The sequence below is a fragment of the Tetrao urogallus genome (assembly GCF_951394365.1).
Source record: "Tetrao urogallus genome assembly, chromosome: 7".
Lineage (NCBI taxonomy): Eukaryota > Metazoa > Chordata > Aves > Galliformes > Phasianidae > Tetrao > Tetrao urogallus.
Window position 1 is genome coordinate 49,782,967 of NC_136820.1, and position 20,520 is coordinate 49,803,486.

Here is a 20,520-nt window from a genome sequence, read left to right on the forward strand (position 1 = left end):
AAATTCAAACGTGAAGAAGTGCCCCAGTATGACTCTACATTTGAGTCCAGATAGAAGGAAGCAGAAGGACACACATCTCTCATGCAGGAGGAAAACTGGAGCAAGCAAAGGTCTGATTTGTTGTTGCTCCTATCTGGAGGGTAAGCCTGACATTTCTATCTGCCAATAGCAATTTATTGTGAAGCAGCCCTGCAGGGAAGGTTTCTTCATGCTAAATCAACCAGCAAATGAAATGAAACTTGTATTGCAACCAAATAAGACATTTATTCACAATGTACATGGCTGGATGCATAAATAATTTAAATATAAACAGCTGCAATTTCAACACATTGAACTAAAGCCTCCCTAACAACCCTGCAGAAGACAAAAATTAAAACTCTGTTAGTAAGGAAGCTGAATATACATGTAAGTGTGTTTTTTGTTCTCATTCTCTTTGTGGAGAGAAAGAATTTGGTATGGCTTACAAGGAAGATGACCACTTTAATGATCATCTGGTGAGCTTTTCATCCCAGCTAACATCTCTTTCCTGAAGCCATGGTCAGATTCACTCCCTGATGAACAAAAGTTGCCTAAAAGATGGTTTTAAAGAGTACTGGCAATGAACCAAAGTTAGAAGTATGAAATATACTACTGGAGGTGGAAAATATGTTCTCTGCTTTTTCTGAAAAACTCAATAAATATTCTAATTACAAAGTAAGTGCTGACATAGTAAGGGTAATTATGTTCTTAACAAGAGTAAGGTTCTTTCTGGACTGAAGTGTATTTTTTTATATAATATTCAAGGTTCCCATGTTCAGTAGTTATGAAAAGGTTCTTATTGTAACAATTTGTACTAAACATTAACAGAGAAAATAAGAAATGAAAAATAATGTATAAATTAAAAGAAAGAACATTGTATGTCCTGCAAAAATTGCAGGTTTGTATTTCAAGTAAAGCCATAATTGTTGCCTCTTTCCTCTGTTTTTGAATTGAAATGATTTTCATAGCATCTTCATCATCATCTTGATTGAATTTCCTCTTAGAATGCACATTCTTGTTCATGAGAGCTTGTTACTGATTTTTTGTGTTCTCTGAAGCAGGGAAGTTGTATTGTCAAGGGGAGCTTTGGGTGCCATTCATTGAATGTCCAGGTTTCCCTTGGCAATGCCTTTGTAGCCATCGCCTCGGACCTTTGCAGAGCAGTTCACACTCACTGTGCATCTCGAAATCTGAGAATTTACATGAAGTGCAGACTGGGAAAAGAGATCTTTGTATGATGGACCTTCTCCTTTCAAACAGGAGAATCGGTCATTTCAGTGTCTGCTCTGTATTTAGTTCTGGAGTCCTAATTCAGATAAGCTGGGGTTATTTGAGTGTATTGCATCTCTCAGCTGCCTCAATTCATCTGCTACACCTGGATAGATGAATATCCCCCTAAAGAGAATTCACTGGATTGACAAGAGGTCCCTGGAAAGGAGTTCAGTTGAGTGGCTTTGACACTAACAACTGTATAATAGGTACTGGGCGAAAGAAGTTCCACCCAGAAAGTCAATACTACATTAACAATGGCTTTTTGCTTTCTATTTACAAAGCTGACAGTAGTTTTTCACACTCTGACCCACTTTGATCCTCTATGTGCAATGCAATGTAGTTTTTCAACTTCTTGTCCCCACAGAGACAATGGCTTTGCAGCACGGTTGGGTGGAAGGTGAAACTCAACCTGAGGTTGAATAGGATCTGTCAATACATCCCCTAGGCTGATGATAGGATTTTTTACCTGTCCTGTTAAGGTTATACGAAGAAACCAAATCTATGCAAGTGAACTATTTGTGCTTGAGAAGGTCAGAATAGATTTAAGTGGAATAAATTGTAATTCAGAATGGTTGAAATCTGTATTGTTCTCCCACTGGGTAGCATTGTACCAACTTTTATTTGCTTTCCAAGAACGGGAAGAACTTTGGTAATGAGTTTCTGCACCCAGTTTCTTTCTACAATAATAAGGACTGCCATTTATCTTCACTGCTGAAGTGCTTCTTACCTGTGTGTCACACTGTGCTGCACTTCTCAGCACTTCTCAGCTCCTTTGCCTTTTGAGTCCTTTTTGGGCTTCAAGAGAGATGCTCTAGTTGAGTATATATGATCCACTTGGCACCTGCTTGAAATGCTCCCTAGCAATCTCCCCTTCGCTGGACTAATTATTATCTTGCTCTTTGACTATGTGATACCTAAAAAGCCTTTTAAAATTTATTTTGTTTTATGGTGAAGAGGCCATAGCACTTCAGATGATATTGATATTGTTCACCTTTGTTTAAGGGTTGGGCAATTCCAGAACTGGGATATTACTATGGATCTGGGCAGCTCTCCGAACAATATTGCATTAATTTACATTCTGCAGTATAATTAGACTGACATTTGAATAATGAGAGCTGCTAAATTATGTGTATCTATTTTTGACATTATAAAAGGTACCCACTGACTGTTATCACTGCTTACTTCCATAGATGTGACCCTTATGCTTCTAATTTGTCACAAGGATTGTGTGTTATGAATTGCACACCTATTAATCACTGTGTGTGTAGAATTAACGAGACGATGTAGTAGGATATTGCAGCAGCAAGAATTAATTTTGATCATCATTTTGAAAACATTATCCATGTTAGAAATATTACTGTGATAAATTATATTTGCTAAGCCTTTGAAAAAGTTTAATTTGCTTTACAAGTTGCCACCTTAGACAGAGTTACTAACCTCACCCATGTAAAACTCTGAGATGGCAGCCCAAGCTCCGGGTCTTTGGATTATGCTGTTCTGTACACTGCTACTCTTAGTTCAACACTTTCAGTCTTGCCCAGCTCGAATAAATAATTTCAACAAACAAGTAATGTCCTACATGAGGAAAGAGGACTGTATATAAAGAAAAGACATGCTACTGCCACGGCCTGCTGAAATGGAGCGTTACTCCCCAGGCTTGTTAGAAATGAGCATGCTGGAAAAGAGATGGGGTGCATGAGAACACAAGCCCTGACTTCTTCCCATTACAGAAAGTCATGTCAGTGCAACTGAAAGGAACTGAAGGCTTTCAAATTCCTATTTTTTTCTTCTTTTTTTAATATTCAAGAATATAAAGTAGCCTTATTCAACCATGCACAGTGTAGAAGGACTTGATCTTGCAGTTCCAGGATGGTGTGCTCACCCTACCTGGTTGCTTTGGCAATGAGCTGAGTTAGCAGAAGGGAGGCAGTGCTGCCTTTTATTCTTTCTGCAAGTGTATTTGAGTTTATCTTGATTTTTATTTTTTTTTCCTTTTTCTTTTTTGTAATTACAAAAGGCAGAAGTGAAAATGTTCTCCTTCACATCACAAATGTTTTTGTTTTTTATTCAAATGGCATTTTGAGGTTTCTCTTTTCCAGGGAGAATGAAAAAAGAAGCCACTGCATGTATATTTTAATGCTTTCTACAAATAAACCATGCTGCGTTTTTTTCCTCTTCCCTTCGGTCCTCAGCAGCCAAACAAGTGCAGTCAGTTATTCTCACAAGTCCTATTAACCATCACAAATGATGAAAGATTTCCTCTGACATGGGGAAGTTGGTGAGAACCCAGCATTCAGGAGTCTCCACCATTTTGATTCCAAGCTTTGTTGTCCATCCCTGGCCACAGTGGCAGTAACCCACTCCAGAACTGCTTGTCCCTGGCCAGTCGTGTAAACGGGAAAGGAGAAAATTGGTCAGTATCCTTTCCCAGAACAGAGAAGACTGTGACCACAAATAATCTTTTCATTTACAAACAGATCCTTGGAAATGTGATGAGCACGAAGCAAGGAAGGGGTGAGTTCAGACTCAGCCAAGGGGACAAAGCCAGACGTGATTTGGCAGTGGGAAGACCAGGCTGAGTAATGTGCACTCGTGATTACTGCTGTCTGAGGGACATCTCTGAGAGCTGTGAGATTTATGTGGACCTTCTCCCATCATAGGCCGAAACAAATGGCATTTCATCCAAAATCTAAGAGTCCTGCTGGAATAACTCCAAAGCAGTCATCTGTTTAGATTCTTATCTGTAAATCGAGTGAGATACATACAGAGTGGAGTTTAGCAGAGGATGAGATCACGCAAGTACTGACTTAGTGGGTCGTATATGATGGGATGAAATGAAAAGCTGCATGTAATCCGAACCAGAAATCACATTGCATGCAGTCTTCTGTAAGAACTTCCTCCAACACAGCAGACAGAAGCTGCATTTCTATCAGATGCTCATAATAATTAGATGGGAGCAAGCAAAATGTAAAGACATGCTATGGCTTCTAGCTATTTCATGCTAGAGAGCTTAGAGTTAGGTAGCTGATAAGGAACAGCTACTGATTAGGCATCCCAGCAACGTAAACCTGCAAGTGTTGGACTAGGCAGATTCTTGGCAGTCTCCTGCTGCCAGTACTTTCCTTCCTTTGTAACATGAAATTCTCATGTGGATACAGGCAAAAGGTAATAATTGGGTGCCACCACTTATCAGAAGGCAGGGAAGGATATACAGACGTGGGTGTTGATATGGCACTGTTCTAAAGCATTGCCCAGGTCCTGCCCACACCTCTCTGTTTCTGAGGCCTTTTATGTCATCCGCTGGAAAAGTGCAAAATGCTCTATTGCTGTTTTCACTTATGCAGCTTCTTGGCTAGAAAACCAGTTTAGAATCTCCTTTTACCAACGTTTTTAGCTGAAAAAAGTAGGAGAAAATACACTTGTCACCCAGGACGTTAAACCATCAAGGTACTGCTGTCGTAAGCTGAATTGTTCTGTTAGTTCTTGGATAAGTAAGTGCTGTACAATATAATTTAAGCTTGTTTGTCCAACAAGCTTTGTAACTCTCAGACTTACAAGTTAGGGTCTGTTTTTCTTCATTTCCCTCCTTCTGTCCTGGTCAATATGCAATAAGTGTGTGTCTTGTAGAGTTGTTCTGAAAGTCCAGAGCAGAACAGATGTCAGTTCCTGTACTCTTAGGCTGTGTGTGATAATGGTCCAAGTCCTTGATCTCAAGTAGGCAGAGTAGAGATATCCTTGAGAGGAGAAGTTCAATTAATAGTATGCAGAGATGGGCTGTGGGAGAAGGGTTCATCACTAAGCACGTTGATGGGGAGCTCTAATGCCACACACACAAAACTCTTTCCTACTCTGGTCTTTGGCTATGAGGCCAACTTGGTTCTTAAGATACTACTATGTGGGAAATGCTTATTCTAGATGACATTTCAACTTGCCTAGTTTGGTTCATCTGATCCAGCAAGAAGTTAATTGCACAGGGAGTTATACTGGTGGGAATGAATCCTCTGTGAGAGGTGTTGGAGGAGGAGGTGTTAAGACTTTGAGTGTGGACAGTATAATAGCAGTGACACAATGCCTGGGCACCCTGTGCTACGCTCCCCTGTGATTCTCAGACAATCCAAAACCTTTCTAAGCTTGTCTGAAAACAACTGGACTCTATGGATTGCACGGAGAGAGTAGAAGCAACTGGTTGAATGTGGAGGGAAGGTAATCTAACAGCTAAAATTGATTCACCACAGAGGAAATTGCTGTATTGTTGTGGAGATCACAGATGTCGTCATTGTAGTATTTTGCCATGGAAACCACAGGGGATCAAGGGAAAAATATGTCATTGCCCATTTTTAATCATGTCTCTCTTTTTTTTTTTTAATTGAGAATGATGTTTTTGCAGCCATGAAGAGCCACTTCACTGCTGAACTTACACGAGGAAGCTCTCAAAGCCAAGCTCAAGAATCCCAGATATTGGTGGTCACATATTCTATCAAATTCTAAATACAGCGAGTGTCTGAGGAAAGCAATGCTACCCTCATTATAAACCAGGAGGGGCGACCCTTGCACAGAGGGCACGCAGCAATTTAAGGATGGGGTTTAGTGATGAGTTTTGCCCTGGACTTCTTAGATGACTTTCATCAAAGCTGCTTACATTAATTATTTCTGGGTAGTGATTTGAGCTACTCACATGGAAGATATTTTTGTCAGTATGTGGTCACCATTGCTTCTATCGACACAACAAATGCAGTTGATTGAGCTTGGCCTTGGTATGATGCTTTTTCTGATTTCTGATTTCTGTTTTAATCCACAGAGGGATACAGTAAATAGTCCGTATGCAATGTCTTTGCTTCTCAAGATGCTCCAGAGCATTAAACCTTTTGCTTTCAAAAGAAAATGGTTAAGCCACACAGAAAAGAAGACTTGCCATCCCAAGCTTGGGCTTTATCAACCATGTCAACAATGGGTGTAAACCAGCTTAAGGAGGAGGTGAGCTGTGAAACTGAACCTATGGACAAGGAAAAGCTCATTGATTTCTCACTGCAATATATTTTCCACTGTCTAATATTCAAGTGCATTAAATAATGTGCCTTTTGTAAGAATAATTAGTGTTAGCTTGCATTTGCCTGCTAGGCATTTCTCCAAAGCAGAGGAAGTCTGAAGCTTTGTTCTGAGTAATAAAGACCTGAAAAGATAGCACTACTTAACTGGGCACACAGCAAGAATGAAACACATCATGCAGAGGCAGATGTGACACTCATGGGAAAGCAGGAGAGGAGGATGCAAAGTTGAAGTCTGGATCTGCTGATCTGGAAACTGCACTGCAATGGATGATGCCCCATGTCATTAAATATGTTTCAGAAGGATATTCCAGTGTCCAACTCTACAGTTGCAACAATTACACGCGTGCAAAGGTATGCACACCTACAATACAGAAATGATTTAACACCATATGGCAAAAGTGCCATCATTTTGTAATAGTGTGGCTATCACCATCATGTGTGACTCTCACCCCCAAAAGACATTCAGCCATCTAGATCGTGCTGTGTTGTGGCTTTCTTTGTGGTGGTTTTTGGGATCACATGTGGTACTCTGTGATCTGGTTGGTACTGCGTCTTCTTCTGGCACAGATGTTCTCAAAGGAGGATCAATGGACGTGTGAGCAGAGCATGACTGTGTAGCCTGGTCTTCCCCAACTGCTTGGTCCCTTGAGGAGCTGGGAAATAAAGGCACTGGAGTACAAAGAGGTGAGAATGGAGCATGAGAGAGATGGGGGCAAGCCTGGACAAAAGGGTTGGGGTTGAGTTAGGTGAGCAGAGGGATGGAGGAGAGTGAGTTAGAGAAATTACTGCAACCAACCTCTTGGGTCACCCCATTCCTGAGATTGTTCAGTCTGGAGAAAAGAGGAGGCTCAGGGGAGACCTTACTGCTCTCTCCAACTGTCTGAAAGCAGGTTGTAGCAGGGTGGGGATCAGACTTCTTTCCATTAAGTTGTGCCAGAAGAGGTTCAGATTGGATATTAGGAAAAGTAGGCATTGGCACAGGCTGCCCAGGGAGGTGGTGGAGTCACTGTCCCTGGCGATGCTGAGAAATATGAGGATGTGGCACTGAGGGAAATGGTTTACAGGATGTGATTGGGATGGATTGATGGTTGGATGGTTGGACTAGATGACTGTAGAGGTCTTTTCCAGCCTTTCTGATCCTATGATTGAAGATTGTTATGCATAACTCTAGGCTCGTTACCTCTTAGATTCAAACAATCTGGACCACAGAATCAGAGAATCATAGGATGGCTTCTTCTTCATAGAATGGCTTTTTTTCTCCACCACCTTTGTGTCTTCTTCAGAACTGAGAAAAATGAATTCAAACACCAGTTGGAATATCTTAGACATGACTTCTTCACAATGGTTTTATTGCTTGTTTTCAGCAGTGTCAACCACAGAGAAGAACCTCCTCTGAAGCAAGGAGATGAACCAAGTACAAAGGGAAAAAAATAGCCATTTCATTGCATTTGTACAGAGTCAGAACAAAATAAATAACATCAGGCAAAAGGCCATGAAACAAGGTGGAGATTTCACCTGTGCCAAGCAAGCAGGCCTGTTCCAAATACATCATGAGCACCTAGGTACATAAAAATCCACAGAAATGTGGCTTAACAATGATTCCCTGTTCATAGCCAGTTTTCATCACTCTTTGCTGTCAAAGCATATTTACAGGAGGGCAGAATAGGGGGGCTTACAGTCTGAATGAGTTTTCAGAGTCACCAAAGAGTTGGTTGGCACCAGCTACTGAACAAGGACAGCCTGTGCTGTGTTTGAAACAGAGTATGAAAAATGCACTCTTGAATTCAAAAGTTTTTGTTTTTGTTTTTAAGCTTGATTTATTATCCACAGAGTATAAAAAAATGTGTGACTTTTTGCTTTTTGAATGTGCTCTTCAGATTTCCTCTATGTACAAGTTTACAGCATCCACAAAACTGGGGTATAAACTGCCAAGCGCTCTACTGATGTCAATTTTTGTGTCCTAAAGGCCTGGCCTTCAGAACACTATGGGCATTAATTTCCCATACAGACCTGCTACACAGTTTCCAGTCCCAGTGAATATCTTATCCCTGTGATTCTGCAGCAGTGTGCTAGAAAGAAGTAGGGTTTTGAACCCAGTGCTTCTCAACACAATGCAACACCGTGCAAGGGAGCAAAGTCTGAGGACTTCCAGAGAAAAGGAGGTGGAAGATGTGGTCTGTTGGCCCAGGAAAGCCATGGTTTGTAACTTTATAGATATCTAGGGGAAATGAAAAGATCAGTTGTAACTGTATTTCATCACACCAGCGTATAAATACTGGCTTTGGGAACAGGGTAAAAGCTCGTTGACTGAAAAAAAACATTGAATTCTATGCAGCTCTGGATTTTGAGATGTCTGACTCCAAGTACCAGATTGGGATTTAGTTCTACTCCCTGTAACACCAGCTAGTTACAATCCCACCAGAGTCACTCCAGATTGATATGAATGCACACGAGGCCAAGGGCTTGGTCTCCTGCTCCTCTAGGGTCATCTACAATTGAGAAGCATTACAGTCCCATCCAGCATAAATACTGGTGTGTGAAAAGTGCAAAGCTGCCTGGAGAGTCATGGAGCCCTGGACTGTGGTCTTTATCACCAAGAATTCGGCACTTTCACCATTGGTGCAGAGACAGCTGTGCCCAGTCCAACACCTTCTTCAGCCCAATGAGCTACTTGAAGGCAGAGAGGATGGCACAGCAGAGGAAGGTGTTTTACACAGTCAGAGAGCTCAGACCCTTCACCTTGCAGGGAAGATGGGCTGCTGTCAGGCTCTGTGCTTTTCTACCACATGTGTTCCCAATGACCTTTAACCAAACCAAGTGCTACCACGAACCTGTGTAGACAGAATGAAACGCACTTCATAGTGACACACATTGGCACTCCCAGGTCTCAGAAACCCCAAAAGTATATGATTCCTTCAAAAATCCTATAGGGTTTTTTGCCTTATTTAAACACCATGCTGATGGAAGAAGGAATGGAGATGGTGATCAAAAAGAAACCCTTCAATCTCTGCAATGGAGCCAAGCAGTGTCCACTCCTCTGCTTTCTTTGTAACTTCATTTTCCTTTCTATAAACCAACTGGCAACTGCCCATTGATCAGCCAAAAATAAACCCCACCACAATCCAACCCAACAAAAAAAATAAACATCAGATGTTTCATCTTCTGAGCTTGTTTGGAATCCCTTTTTCATTCCAAAACTGCAGCAACGATGCTGCTGCATATAGCCCTGTTTTTAAAAAATAATTTCAAATTAATGCCCTAGAATTCAGTCACAGCCTAGAATTCCTTTACTGCTCTTTTTCAAGCCCTAAACATGGTTATATTTCACACTGCTTATCAGAGGGACACAGAGCCATACAGGTCTCAGCTGGATAGAAATATCTACAGCCTAATGTTAGCATTGCACCTTGCACCTCTAGACCTTGAGAAAGTCTTTTAATTTTTATATTCTAATTGCTCCATGGTTAATAATAATTGTTTAAGAGTTTATTCACTGAAACCTTGAGTGACTAATTAACAGGATTGGATTTGATCTCTCACTGATACAAAAAGGGAGTAAACAGTTCCAGGCTGAAAGTAAAGGAATTCTTCTGAAGTCAAATTCCAGCTTCCAGCTTGTGTAAATCAGGAGTCACGGTTGCGAACTGAGGGATGCAAGAGGGGTGAGAATTTGGTGTCATTTCTGTAAAGCATTTTGGGATCCAAACTCATTATCTTCAGACACATCTGAAAAGCACAGAGTATCCAGGAATGACTCTTAATCATCTTTTTCACTAAGATAATTCACTTGCATTCATTGAAGTTGCTCCTGTCCCACTGGTCAGGCTCGTGCTTGGTGACAAGCAGCAACAGCTCTGAGCACTGGGACATTTTACTCAGCATTGCTTTGGGCAATATGGTTTGGGCAGTCATTTGGGGCTGCAGTGAGGTCCTTGAACTCCATTTTATTGATGAGTTGGATGAAAATCACATTCAGAGTAGAGGAGGCCAAGCTACCCGGCCAAATTCCTGCACTAAGCACCTAAACAAGGGCCTGATCCAAAAGCCAGAATGGGCAGAGAAACTCTTTCATTCACTTGATTGCTCAGATCCCCAGAGAGAAAAGCTTTGATTTCATCACTGACTCCTCTCTTCTCCCAGAATTTGAATCCAACACAGATGGGCTGGCAGCTCTGCCATGCCCATCACAGCATGTTCACTTGGTCTCTTCATTGACCCTTGACAGCTTAATGCTGATGCACTTGGATGCGTGGGGATGAACCAATTGTAATGGAGTTCTGAAGGTGCAAATCAGTTCAGCTCAGGGGCTGCAGAAGGTCTTGTTGCATGGGTAAATAAGCAGCCAAACTTTTCCCTGTCATGTCTCCATTGAGCAAAACCATTCCTGCTGGCTTTGGCCATAGTGCTGGCCCAGGGCTGTAAATAAAGAGGAGCTGTAAATGAAAGGCAGAAGTTCCTCCTGCAGATGGAATCACAAGCACAGGGAGAAGAAAAGGAAGGTAAAAAAAAAAGAAACACAGAACAAAAACGCACAAGGTGTCTCAGGCTCACAGGCACTGACCATCTCCTGCTGCCAGCAGCAGTACTCCACTTAATTCTCAACAGCTTTGGGCTTCAGTTCCTCTGTTGCTGGTATGGGAGACTTGGCACTGCTTATGGGAGTCCTCCAGCACCTTCTGCATGAGTCCTAACCCAGCTCTGGAAGCACTCAGAGCAGCAGAACCAACACCAAGCCCCAAGTCCCTGCCTCTGAGAGCCCTGTGAGAATGTTTCTCTGCATTTTGGGAATTGAGTGGCTGCTAAGAGAGGACTTTGAATATTTCATGGCACTTGGATTCTGACTGCTAATGAAATAGTTTCACTGTAGCATAGCCACTTAGAGATCAGCATTTTACATGGTAGTAGGACAAGGGGAAACAATTTTAACTAAAAGAGGGGAAATTTAGGTTAGCTCTTAGGAAGACATTCTTTATTCTTAAGCTGGTGAGGCACTGAGATTGCTCAGAAAAGCTGTGGATTCCCCATCCCTGGAACTGCTCAAGGCCAGGCTGGATGGGGCTTTGGGCAACCTGGTCTGGTGGGAGGTGTCCCTATCTATGGCAGGGGGGTTGGAAACAGATGATCCTTAAGAGGTCTCTTCCAACACAAACCATTCTATGATTGATTTTCTGATTCTAATGAGAATGATGATGACCCGAGATGACCCGAGACTGGCTAGCCTGGAGTTTTACCAGCAGTTTAATACCAGGACCATGGGGATCAGCACAGCTATCTTCACAAATATCTATCTGCTCTAGGTTTTCCAAGCTGGGTAGCCATGATTACTCCATGACAGGCTGGAAACCCGTGGGTACATACCTACCCTTCACAGCAGTTTTATCAGAGTATCTCACATCAACTGATGTCAGTTGTCTGTGCTGTCCTCAGTCCTCAATGTGGGGAAGTATTTTGGCAGCATCCAGCTCAGATGGCAACAGTACAGCTCTGGGGAGAGGTATGCAAAGGAAAAACCTCCCCTCAGAACTCAGAAAGGAATGGGATGTCCTGATCTGCAATTCTCCTCCTGGGCTCAGTGTGGTTTGTCGGCAGTGAATTTGAGATGCTTAAAGCAAGCAAGCAAACAAGTGAAAAAAAAACCCCAAACCCCGAAGACTCTAAATTAAAGATGTTTCCCTTCAAGGAACTACAATTTAATTTGAGAGAAAGAAGAGTCCAGTTGCTGTTAGTGGAAAAGTTGAGATCTCTGATCTGTGAAAACATTCATACTTGCTTTCCATGTACACGTGTTAATTTGGTGACTCAGACTCCTTCCCAAGGACACTGATGTAACATGCTGGAGTAGAACAATGGCAGCCCAATTATTCAGTTTACACCTTTGCTTGTCAGAGATTTTCCACCCTCAGTGTAAAACTGATGTGACCTCATACAATGCAGTTGGGTAGGAAACAGCCATGAGCATCTGCATCCTTAGGCTATTTTCTAAGGTTGGGATGCATGGCTTGGGAATGAGCTCACGTGATGTGAGCTGTGAACCACCAGCCTGGTGTGCCAGAGCAGGATTTGGTTTCACTCCTTTTCCCCTCCATCGAGGAAAGAGAAGAAAAAAAAATAACAGTTCCCTTGGTTTCAGCAAGCTCTATGTACATCCTTCAAACAGGGACTGCCCCAATGTGAAAACTAATAGGTCTTCAAAAACGACATAAAATGCACATGTGTCTCTTAAAGATCTAACAGTGCCTTTATCATAGGATGAAAGCTCCCTGCACAAGCTGAAGAAGAAATCAATTTAAAAGCTCCCTCACTCCTTTCCGATTCCTGGAGTGCCAGTTACGTGCTGAGCCAACCTTGTTTTGATGAAAGCAATTTTGCTTGCTGCTGGGAAGCTAATTTTTTCATCTGGAGACTGGCTCCTTATGTCAGGCCTGATTCAATTAAGGATTACAGGGTTCTACATCTTCCCTCCCCTGGCAGTGTGCACTAAGCAAGTGCAAATGGATTGCAGACCAATTGCTCTCCCCCGATCCCTAATAATGCTGGGTGCAGTAATGCACCAAGATCTACAGGTTCAGTGAACAAGTATGAAAAACACAGCCATACTCCACAGTTGGCATCTGTACCTGGTTTTTATACATGCAAACCGTTCAACGAAAACAACCAAACAAAGCATGTTGATGTCCTGAACGCAGCACAGAGAAGGGCATTTTGTGCTGGTCCTTCTCAGCAAGCTGCTCTTCCAGAGGCTACCCAATGGCACATGGAAAGCTTCGGCTAACGAGGATGGTGAGCAATTAGCAGAACACACTCCAACATCAGAGCATCCTTCCGGGGCCTTGCCTGGTGCTGCAGCTTCTTTGCACTGTGCAGGTTGGCCTCTGCCTTTCCTGCCTGTGTTCTTCCTGTCCCTTCTCCTTGCTGCTTCCAGCACCACATCACCACTTCTTAGCGACTGGGCTTTTGGCACATTCATAAGTTTGGCATTTTTTTCCCCCCATTTCTTTCTCCCTCTCTCTGTCCTTTACTGGCTCATTTAAAACAACAACAACAAAAAAGTGCAATTTATCTGTTTCAGAGATGCCGGTTCCGGGAAAGCCACCAGTAACTCAGGCTCTTCCCTCCCTTACCCCCAAAATTCAGTATTTATAGCACATTAGGATCTCCCAGGCTCTCCTCAAGTGACTGGGACCTTTACTCAGCATTATCAGCCCCACGGGCACCAACTTAGGGAGAAAGGTCTGAAAAGAGGGAGAGGAAAAGTATTTCTCTGCCTCTTAGCTTGTCTGATCTCGTTCTGGATGCCAATGGCTTTTCCAGTTTTCTGTCCTCTGTTGGCTCAAGTGGAGCATGTCATTTCACAAGGATTTGTCCATAGGTAACTGATTCCTGGGGATCCTTCTCTCTCTTGGATGCTCAGTGCTCAGAGAGCCTCTCTCCATCAAACCAGAGAGAATTCTGCCTGGAAGCTGGAGCACCGGCGTGTCTTTGGTGAGCACTTGGTCAGCATGGAGATCTGGGTGCTGAAGTTGGTGCCGTTGCTGCCCAAAGAAGGGTGGTGGTACTTCATGTCTGAGCCCAGGAACCGCTCCAGGTGCCACCTCCGCCACTTTCTCTTGAGCTCAGCTTGGACCTACATGGTGGAAAGATAAGCAAGTCAGCAGAGGAGAGCGTATGTAGGGGTAATAAGTGTTTATAGAGGTCACTGAACCTGGGAATAACTGCTAATCACACAGGGGAGAGATAATGCTGCAGCAAGTAGATTCCCTCGGCAGAAATCCTTGAGCTTAATCAGAAAGGTGAGCATGGGGAGTTGCTTATCTGACAAAGTGAAGATGTCAGACTACTCAACTGCTACAGCGTGTGAGTATAACTGGGATTCTTCCTACTGCCCTGCTTTTCATAGATGTAGAATCATCCAAGCTGGAAAAGGCCCCAAGATCCCTCAGTCCAACCATCTACCTACCACCAATATTTGCCCACTAAACCATGCCTCCCCAGTACAACATCTAATTGTTTATTGTCCCAGTAAAAACGATTTAACTGCAGCTTGTTTGTAAAGCAATCAATACAGCTGTGCTTTTTGATGGAGGTTTCTTGTTTCTATTCAGGGCGTTTACACACATCATTTGGTTTACACCATTCACGTTCAAACCCTGCACAAATCTGGCCACAGTCCCCATCCCCTCATGCAGGCTTTGAGTGCAAAGATTTGGATCGTGGCATGAATTAGATAAAACAGCTCTGAGGGTCTCTGGGCTCAACAAGCACAAGAACAGGACACCACAAATGCAAACTCCAGGGCTGGAAATGTGGGAAAGTCAAGATCAACACCTGTAATCTGGAAATACGTTCACCTAGCACGGGTCTGGGCATAATAAGATACATCAGTCCTGTTTGGGTTTTGGACCATCAGGAAGTCTGTGTGGCACTGCTCTGATCCAAACAGGCTCACTAGCTAAGGTCCCTGCTGGAGATGGGCTCTGTGTGTTGACCACGTGGCATCAGCATGGCTGGAAGAAGGATCAGAGCTCTAAGAGAGCAAATTGATTCTGAACACTCTTCCTCTCCTCAGAAGCTGGAACACAAGCCCAGAGCACAGCTGTTTCCTTCCTGACAGTTTATCGAGCTGAACAGGCTCCATCTGACAGCAGCTCCAAGTTCCCAGCTGCTCACACCTTCCCAATAGACTCCACCATTTGGGTTTAATCAGTCTCTGCTGAGTCTCTTTCTGGCAGATGGAGCGTGGTACAAAAATATCACTGCACTAACAAGCCTCCATTTTGTCAGTGGGTCTGATTCCGAGGTTGAGGTTTCAGGAGATTCTAAACCTGAGTAGAGCTTGAAAGATGGGCGCGTCCTTCCTTGCTGAAGGTGTTCCCTTTAATTCAGGATTTAGACAAGGTTTTGCTGATACCGATGAGTAAAGGAAGGACTCAGCAGCAATTTAATAAGTTAGAGTCCTAATATGTTTATTAATTGTGCTGGAAACTTTCTGGCTAATGGTTGAGTTGTTTACATGGGGTGAGTGACTTGACTTGGAAGGTTTCCCCAGTGTGATAACATCAGGAATGGGACACTCCTTAATCTGCTCTCCACAAGCATTCAATTTGCCATAGCAGCAAATATTAACCAGACAACATTGTTGATCTTACCTCTCCATTGAGAAAACAGTAGAGGACAGCCACCACAAAACCCTAGGGGAAAGGAGAAAGCAGGCTTTTAGCAACGCCTAGCTTGTATTCTCCTAGATCACAACCCAAGCCCATTGCAGTCCTGGAGAAAGGACATAATGTCAGAGAACTGCTAAGGTGCCTCTTACAAACCAACCGACCACATTTTCCCTATAAAAGGAGAAGAGGAAAGTTGCTTAGGGCACCTTGGAGCAGATGCAAGGCTTTGACTTCAAGGCTTGCTCCAAATCGGTGCTTAAATCCATCAGGCATCACTTCAGCTCTAAGCAGGACACCTGGCCATTCAACCTTAAGCACTGAAGGCAATTTGGTGGGATAGTAGAGGCAACTTTCCTTGGGAAACCTGAACTGTGCAGAGACTGAGAACACAAAGTGGCTACAACTGCTTGACGGATGGATGCAATTGCACAAACAAGTGCTTCTGTTCATGCAACAGCAAGGCCAAGGTAAACAGCCCAACGCTGGGTGTGAATGAGGTAAGGCTTGTGGGTAGGTATGAAGGTATACAAAGCAAACTCCATCAAAGGTTTCCTCAGGATTAATGCGTCCTCGTGGGGAACCTGACTCCTCCTCCAATAAAGTGCAATCCTACTTGGGCAGCATTTAGAGGCAGAACTCTTTTAGCAGAAAATATAGTTCATGAAAGCCAACTGGTCATAGACTAGGATGCCATTAATGGCCAGAAAGACTCTTCCTGAAGTCTACTCATCACATCTTACTGTGTTAATGATATCTAAACTGGATGAACATGCTTGATTTTCTCTTGTAAGTACAAAAAAGCCCCAGGGGACTAGCATATAGAAGTGTGTTTTCTTTCCAGGTGCCTAAAACAAGGAGAGAGAAACTCCTGGTAAAGTATATATAAATCTCGTGGTCCACTTGGTGACTTACCTGGAATGACCCAACCACGAGCTCAAACACCAGCTTAACTTCTGCTTTGAAATTGTCAGGGAAGAAAGCAAACATGATGTAGTGAATGCCAAAGAGAGGGATCAGCAGCAAGGTGGACTTGGCCAGTCTCCTGTTGCAAAGACAAACATGAGTCATGAGGGAAGAGGGAAGAGGAGCTAAAGGGTAAACTGATGAGAAATCCTGCAGCTGAACTTTATGCACCCCTGAAACTTCAACTTGCTGCATGCAGCACCTATTTGCTGATTATTAGGACTGTGGTAGGGCAGCCATGCACACTAAAATGTTTCTTTTCGTTGGGATATGTGATGTGGGCCACCTACCCTGAGGTCCTGGGAACATCCAGGCTTTCAATAGCATCCTCAAACAAGGCAATGTCAGCAGGCTGCCCTCACCTACTAAGCAGAAATGTCTGGGCTATACCAAAAAGGAGGGAGCTAAGATCAGTTCCCCATTGCTTACTCTCCCCAGGATCCTTCTAACAACCCGGGCTGGGATGTGATGGAACATAGAAGCAGACCTTCTGCTGGGCACAGTCAGTTGCTAGCTACAGCAGTTCATGGAACAAAGGACTGTGCTGGGAGCACTTCTACATGCTCCCTTTCCACCTCATGAACAGTTCTCAAAGAAATACACGTCTTCAGCTGAGGGAGAGCCATCAGCCCCAGTTTGTTTCCCCTGCAGACTGCAGATGGCTGGTGAATTCAGATGTGGTGACAACATAAAATGTGCTATCTTTATTCCCCGTAACTTCAATGGAGGTATTTCTTTCTCCCCTCCTGCTGGAGATCTTTTTTCATCTCTACAAGCGAAACCATTATCTAGTGTCTTCTTTGTTTGCTTAGGATTTCTGGAAATTACAGCTTCTGGGAGAGAAATGGTATGTTTAGCTCAGAATAATGATAGGCTGTTGCACAATGAATGTCTCCAAAGGAGGGGGATGCACAGTATTAGTGCTTAATGGCATCAAGCTGGGTAATGAGTGGTCTAATTAGGAAGAGATGATAATTTATTAAATCTAATCATTATTAGAATCTAGCTGACAAAAAAAAATAAAAAATAAAATAAAAAGGAAATCAAGAACTTCAGAATGCTTAAGGGGGTTTTGGCTCTCTTGGTCACCCACATCCTTCTGCATCCCCCTCTCCCAGAGGCTTCTGGAGAAACTGAAGCTTAGGCAAAGGTGTTGGAATACTTGTTCTTCCATCTACAAACCCTTCTGGTTCCATCTGGCTCAGTCTCCCCAGAAATCTTCATTTATTTTCCATCTGTATAGACCTGCAGTAAAGGCTCATGTGCCAGCATATGCAGATGATGCTTATCAGCTTATTACTTATCTCCCAGTAGACCTTTCCAGCTTTCCCTGGGCCAGGCCCAATGACAGTTTGATATTAAAATTCTGCTTGGAAGCTGTGGTTCCCCATGGAATACCTGCTGGCTTCAACTCATTCCAGGCAAATGGAATGCCTGTAGGAAGCAAGGACTGTCACTGTCATGAACCAGCCTATGAGCAGGGTCCATAGACTAACCCCTAGGAGTTCCATCCTCCAGTTTGCACAGCACCTGAGACCAGTATCTCACTTCCAGCACTAAGCTTCCCAGATTACCGAGTGATGTTTTGGATTTTATGTCATCTTCAAGGCAAGTTTGGTCTGGCTCTGCAATATTGGAAAAATCCCCCTACAAATTGCAACAAGGAAAACTGTCTTCCATATGTCGTGGTGTGTTACTCCCAGGAAGCTAAAGACTGGCTGTGCAGTAGACATAAATGCATGGGAGGCTGTCTGAGGCTGGTTAATGTTACCTGAAGGAAGCCATGTTTCTCAAAAAATTAATTACCTTCTCCTCCTGTCACAGAGTGAACTTCTTATACCTATCCTCTCTGATGTGGTGACAGATGATTTAGGAAAAACACATCTCCACTACCCAGCACTGCACCTGTTCCTCTCCTTTGGAGAGGAAAGAGTTAAACAACACTTTGCTCCTGAACACATAATGGAAAGTTGCCCGGAAAACTTTGATGATAATATTGAATCACGAACATGCACAGAATGGAATGAGATGAATTTTGCTCAACATTTCTTCTGCAGAAAATAAGGTGTTTTCTTCTTCTATTTGCCCCAAATATTGCTGTCCTGCTCTTGCACAAATCTCTGTCATTTGCAGAAAACTGTGTTAGAAGACTTGTTTTCACAATTTCTGACATATTAAAGCCCAGCTCAGTACCTGTAGCATTAATGAGTGAGTGAATCAGCAGTGTACCTGAATTTCTACCCTGCAGATAAACTGAAACCATTTGGAGCTGAACAATACTATCAACATATCAACACATTATTTTTTAAATATAAACAATATAAAATAAACAAGACGAGGAGGAAAAAATGGAAACAAGAGATTCACAGTGTTGTCATTTTAAAGCCTGCTTATCCCAGATGTGGCAGGGGGAACCAATGCATATCATTACCAACAGGTTTTGGTAAGCTTTCTGGGTCCTGCAGGACAAAGCCCTGAAGCTAGCATCAGCATTTCAGGTAACAGGGGTATGACTTATAAAAGGATCCAGACTGCAGATTACATGCTTAATCACAGAATCACAGAATCACCAAGGTTGGAAAAGACCTCTAAGATCATCTAGTCCAACCATCCTCCTACCAATGGATGACTCCAGGTTCTCTACAGCTAGCCATCTAAACACTAAACATTGAGGACCCTTGCTGGGATCCAAACCTTAAGTTGAGACTCTTAACATTATTTTCTACAGGAGACTATGGTGCCTCATGTCTCATTGCAGTCAACAGTCAGTAGAGACTTTCAGACAGACCATGGAGTCTGGTTGTACATATACACAAGTTACACACTAGTCTCCCACAGGTGCAGTGTCATATATGCCAGATCCAGACAAGCGTATCAAACATCCTAAGGCATCTGATATGGCTTGGACACCCATATGTGACTGATTTGTGCCTGAATGGAGCTGAGATGCTTTTCCAGATGGATGAGGAAGGTGAAGAATTGAAGATGTGAAGATCATTCATCCTTCTGCAATTGGTTCCTATTTGACAGGCCAACGTGGGGAAGCCTTTGTTACTTACTGCCCTGTCATGCAAGGCTTGTTTACCAGGCAAAGAAGATTTACTGGCAATTCACACTTCACTGGAAAATAAGTAGAAAAAAAGCTGTGAGCTCAAAGCTCAGCATGACCTGCTAGGTAATCTGGGCATAACCCTTCTGATGAGTGGCTGGCAGCACTTCTAGGGAGATGAACAGGAGCCAACTGCCCCAGGCTGCTGCATAGTAAGTACTAGAACATATTTCAATATGATGATTTAATCTACCTACCTGCTAAAGCTGTTGCAGTCTTGGTTTTGGGAATATATATTGCCCAACTTGAAATACATAGAGATGTGATAGAAAACACAGGTCTGGTAATGTTGGTGTGTTATGATGAAAAAAGAAATCATTGGTTTTGTGTGCTGCAGGGAGAAGTTAAGGTGAAATACTGGAATTTTCCTTTATAAATTTGAGAATCTCTGGAAGGAGATGAAATAGGTGATTTACCATCACTAGAGAAAAAGGCACAGAGTTGTGGTTGGTCAATATTTAAGGTCTATACTCATTTTAAGTCTTCCACCTTGCTGAAGGATGAACTGAGTTCACATTCTTCAAAGTACACAGCTCCCTCAAAAAGTAAAGAAGATTTTATGAACAGCGAGCAGGTAGACACTGCTCTTCTTCCTTTTTAGTTATTTTCTAGAAATCCTTTGATAGCATCCTGGATATTTGAAATGCTAAGCCAGGACAGAAGCAGGAGGTAAAAATGAGACGATGTCTGAACTTTTATTTTATTTGCATTGAAGATATAAGAAATCCATACAGGAAAATGGATTTCTTGTAATTTTGAAATGCTGCACCAAAGACCAGTCTTACACACTGAGACAAATTCTCATTTCACTTGCACTGTTGTTCATTATAAAGAGCCCCAGTAAGGTCAACATTATATCCTCGGGACAAAAGCTAGATGATAAGCAAAACTTCTCAGACAAATTTGTTTCTCAAGAGCAAAGTGAAATGAGTACGTTAGGGATGGA

The 20,520-nt window shown here is 42.8% G+C and overlaps 1 protein-coding gene across 1 annotated transcript in view; it reads right to left on the reverse strand.

The window, feature by feature from the left end:
* Nucleotides 1–13,770: 13,770 nt before the first annotated feature.
* The window catches only part of VIPR1 (vasoactive intestinal peptide receptor 1), a gene marked incomplete at both ends in the record, with an annotated part of 99,433 nt that continues 92,683 nt past the window's right edge, over nucleotides 13,771–20,520 (reverse strand). Inside the window, 3 exons of the mRNA XM_079538661.1 lie at nucleotides 13,771–13,962; nucleotides 15,485–15,526; nucleotides 16,415–16,544. Coding sequence (XP_079394787.1) covers nucleotides 13,771–13,962; nucleotides 15,485–15,526; nucleotides 16,415–16,544 — 364 coding nt within the window. The remainder of the gene's footprint in view (nucleotides 13,963–15,484; nucleotides 15,527–16,414; nucleotides 16,545–20,520) is intronic.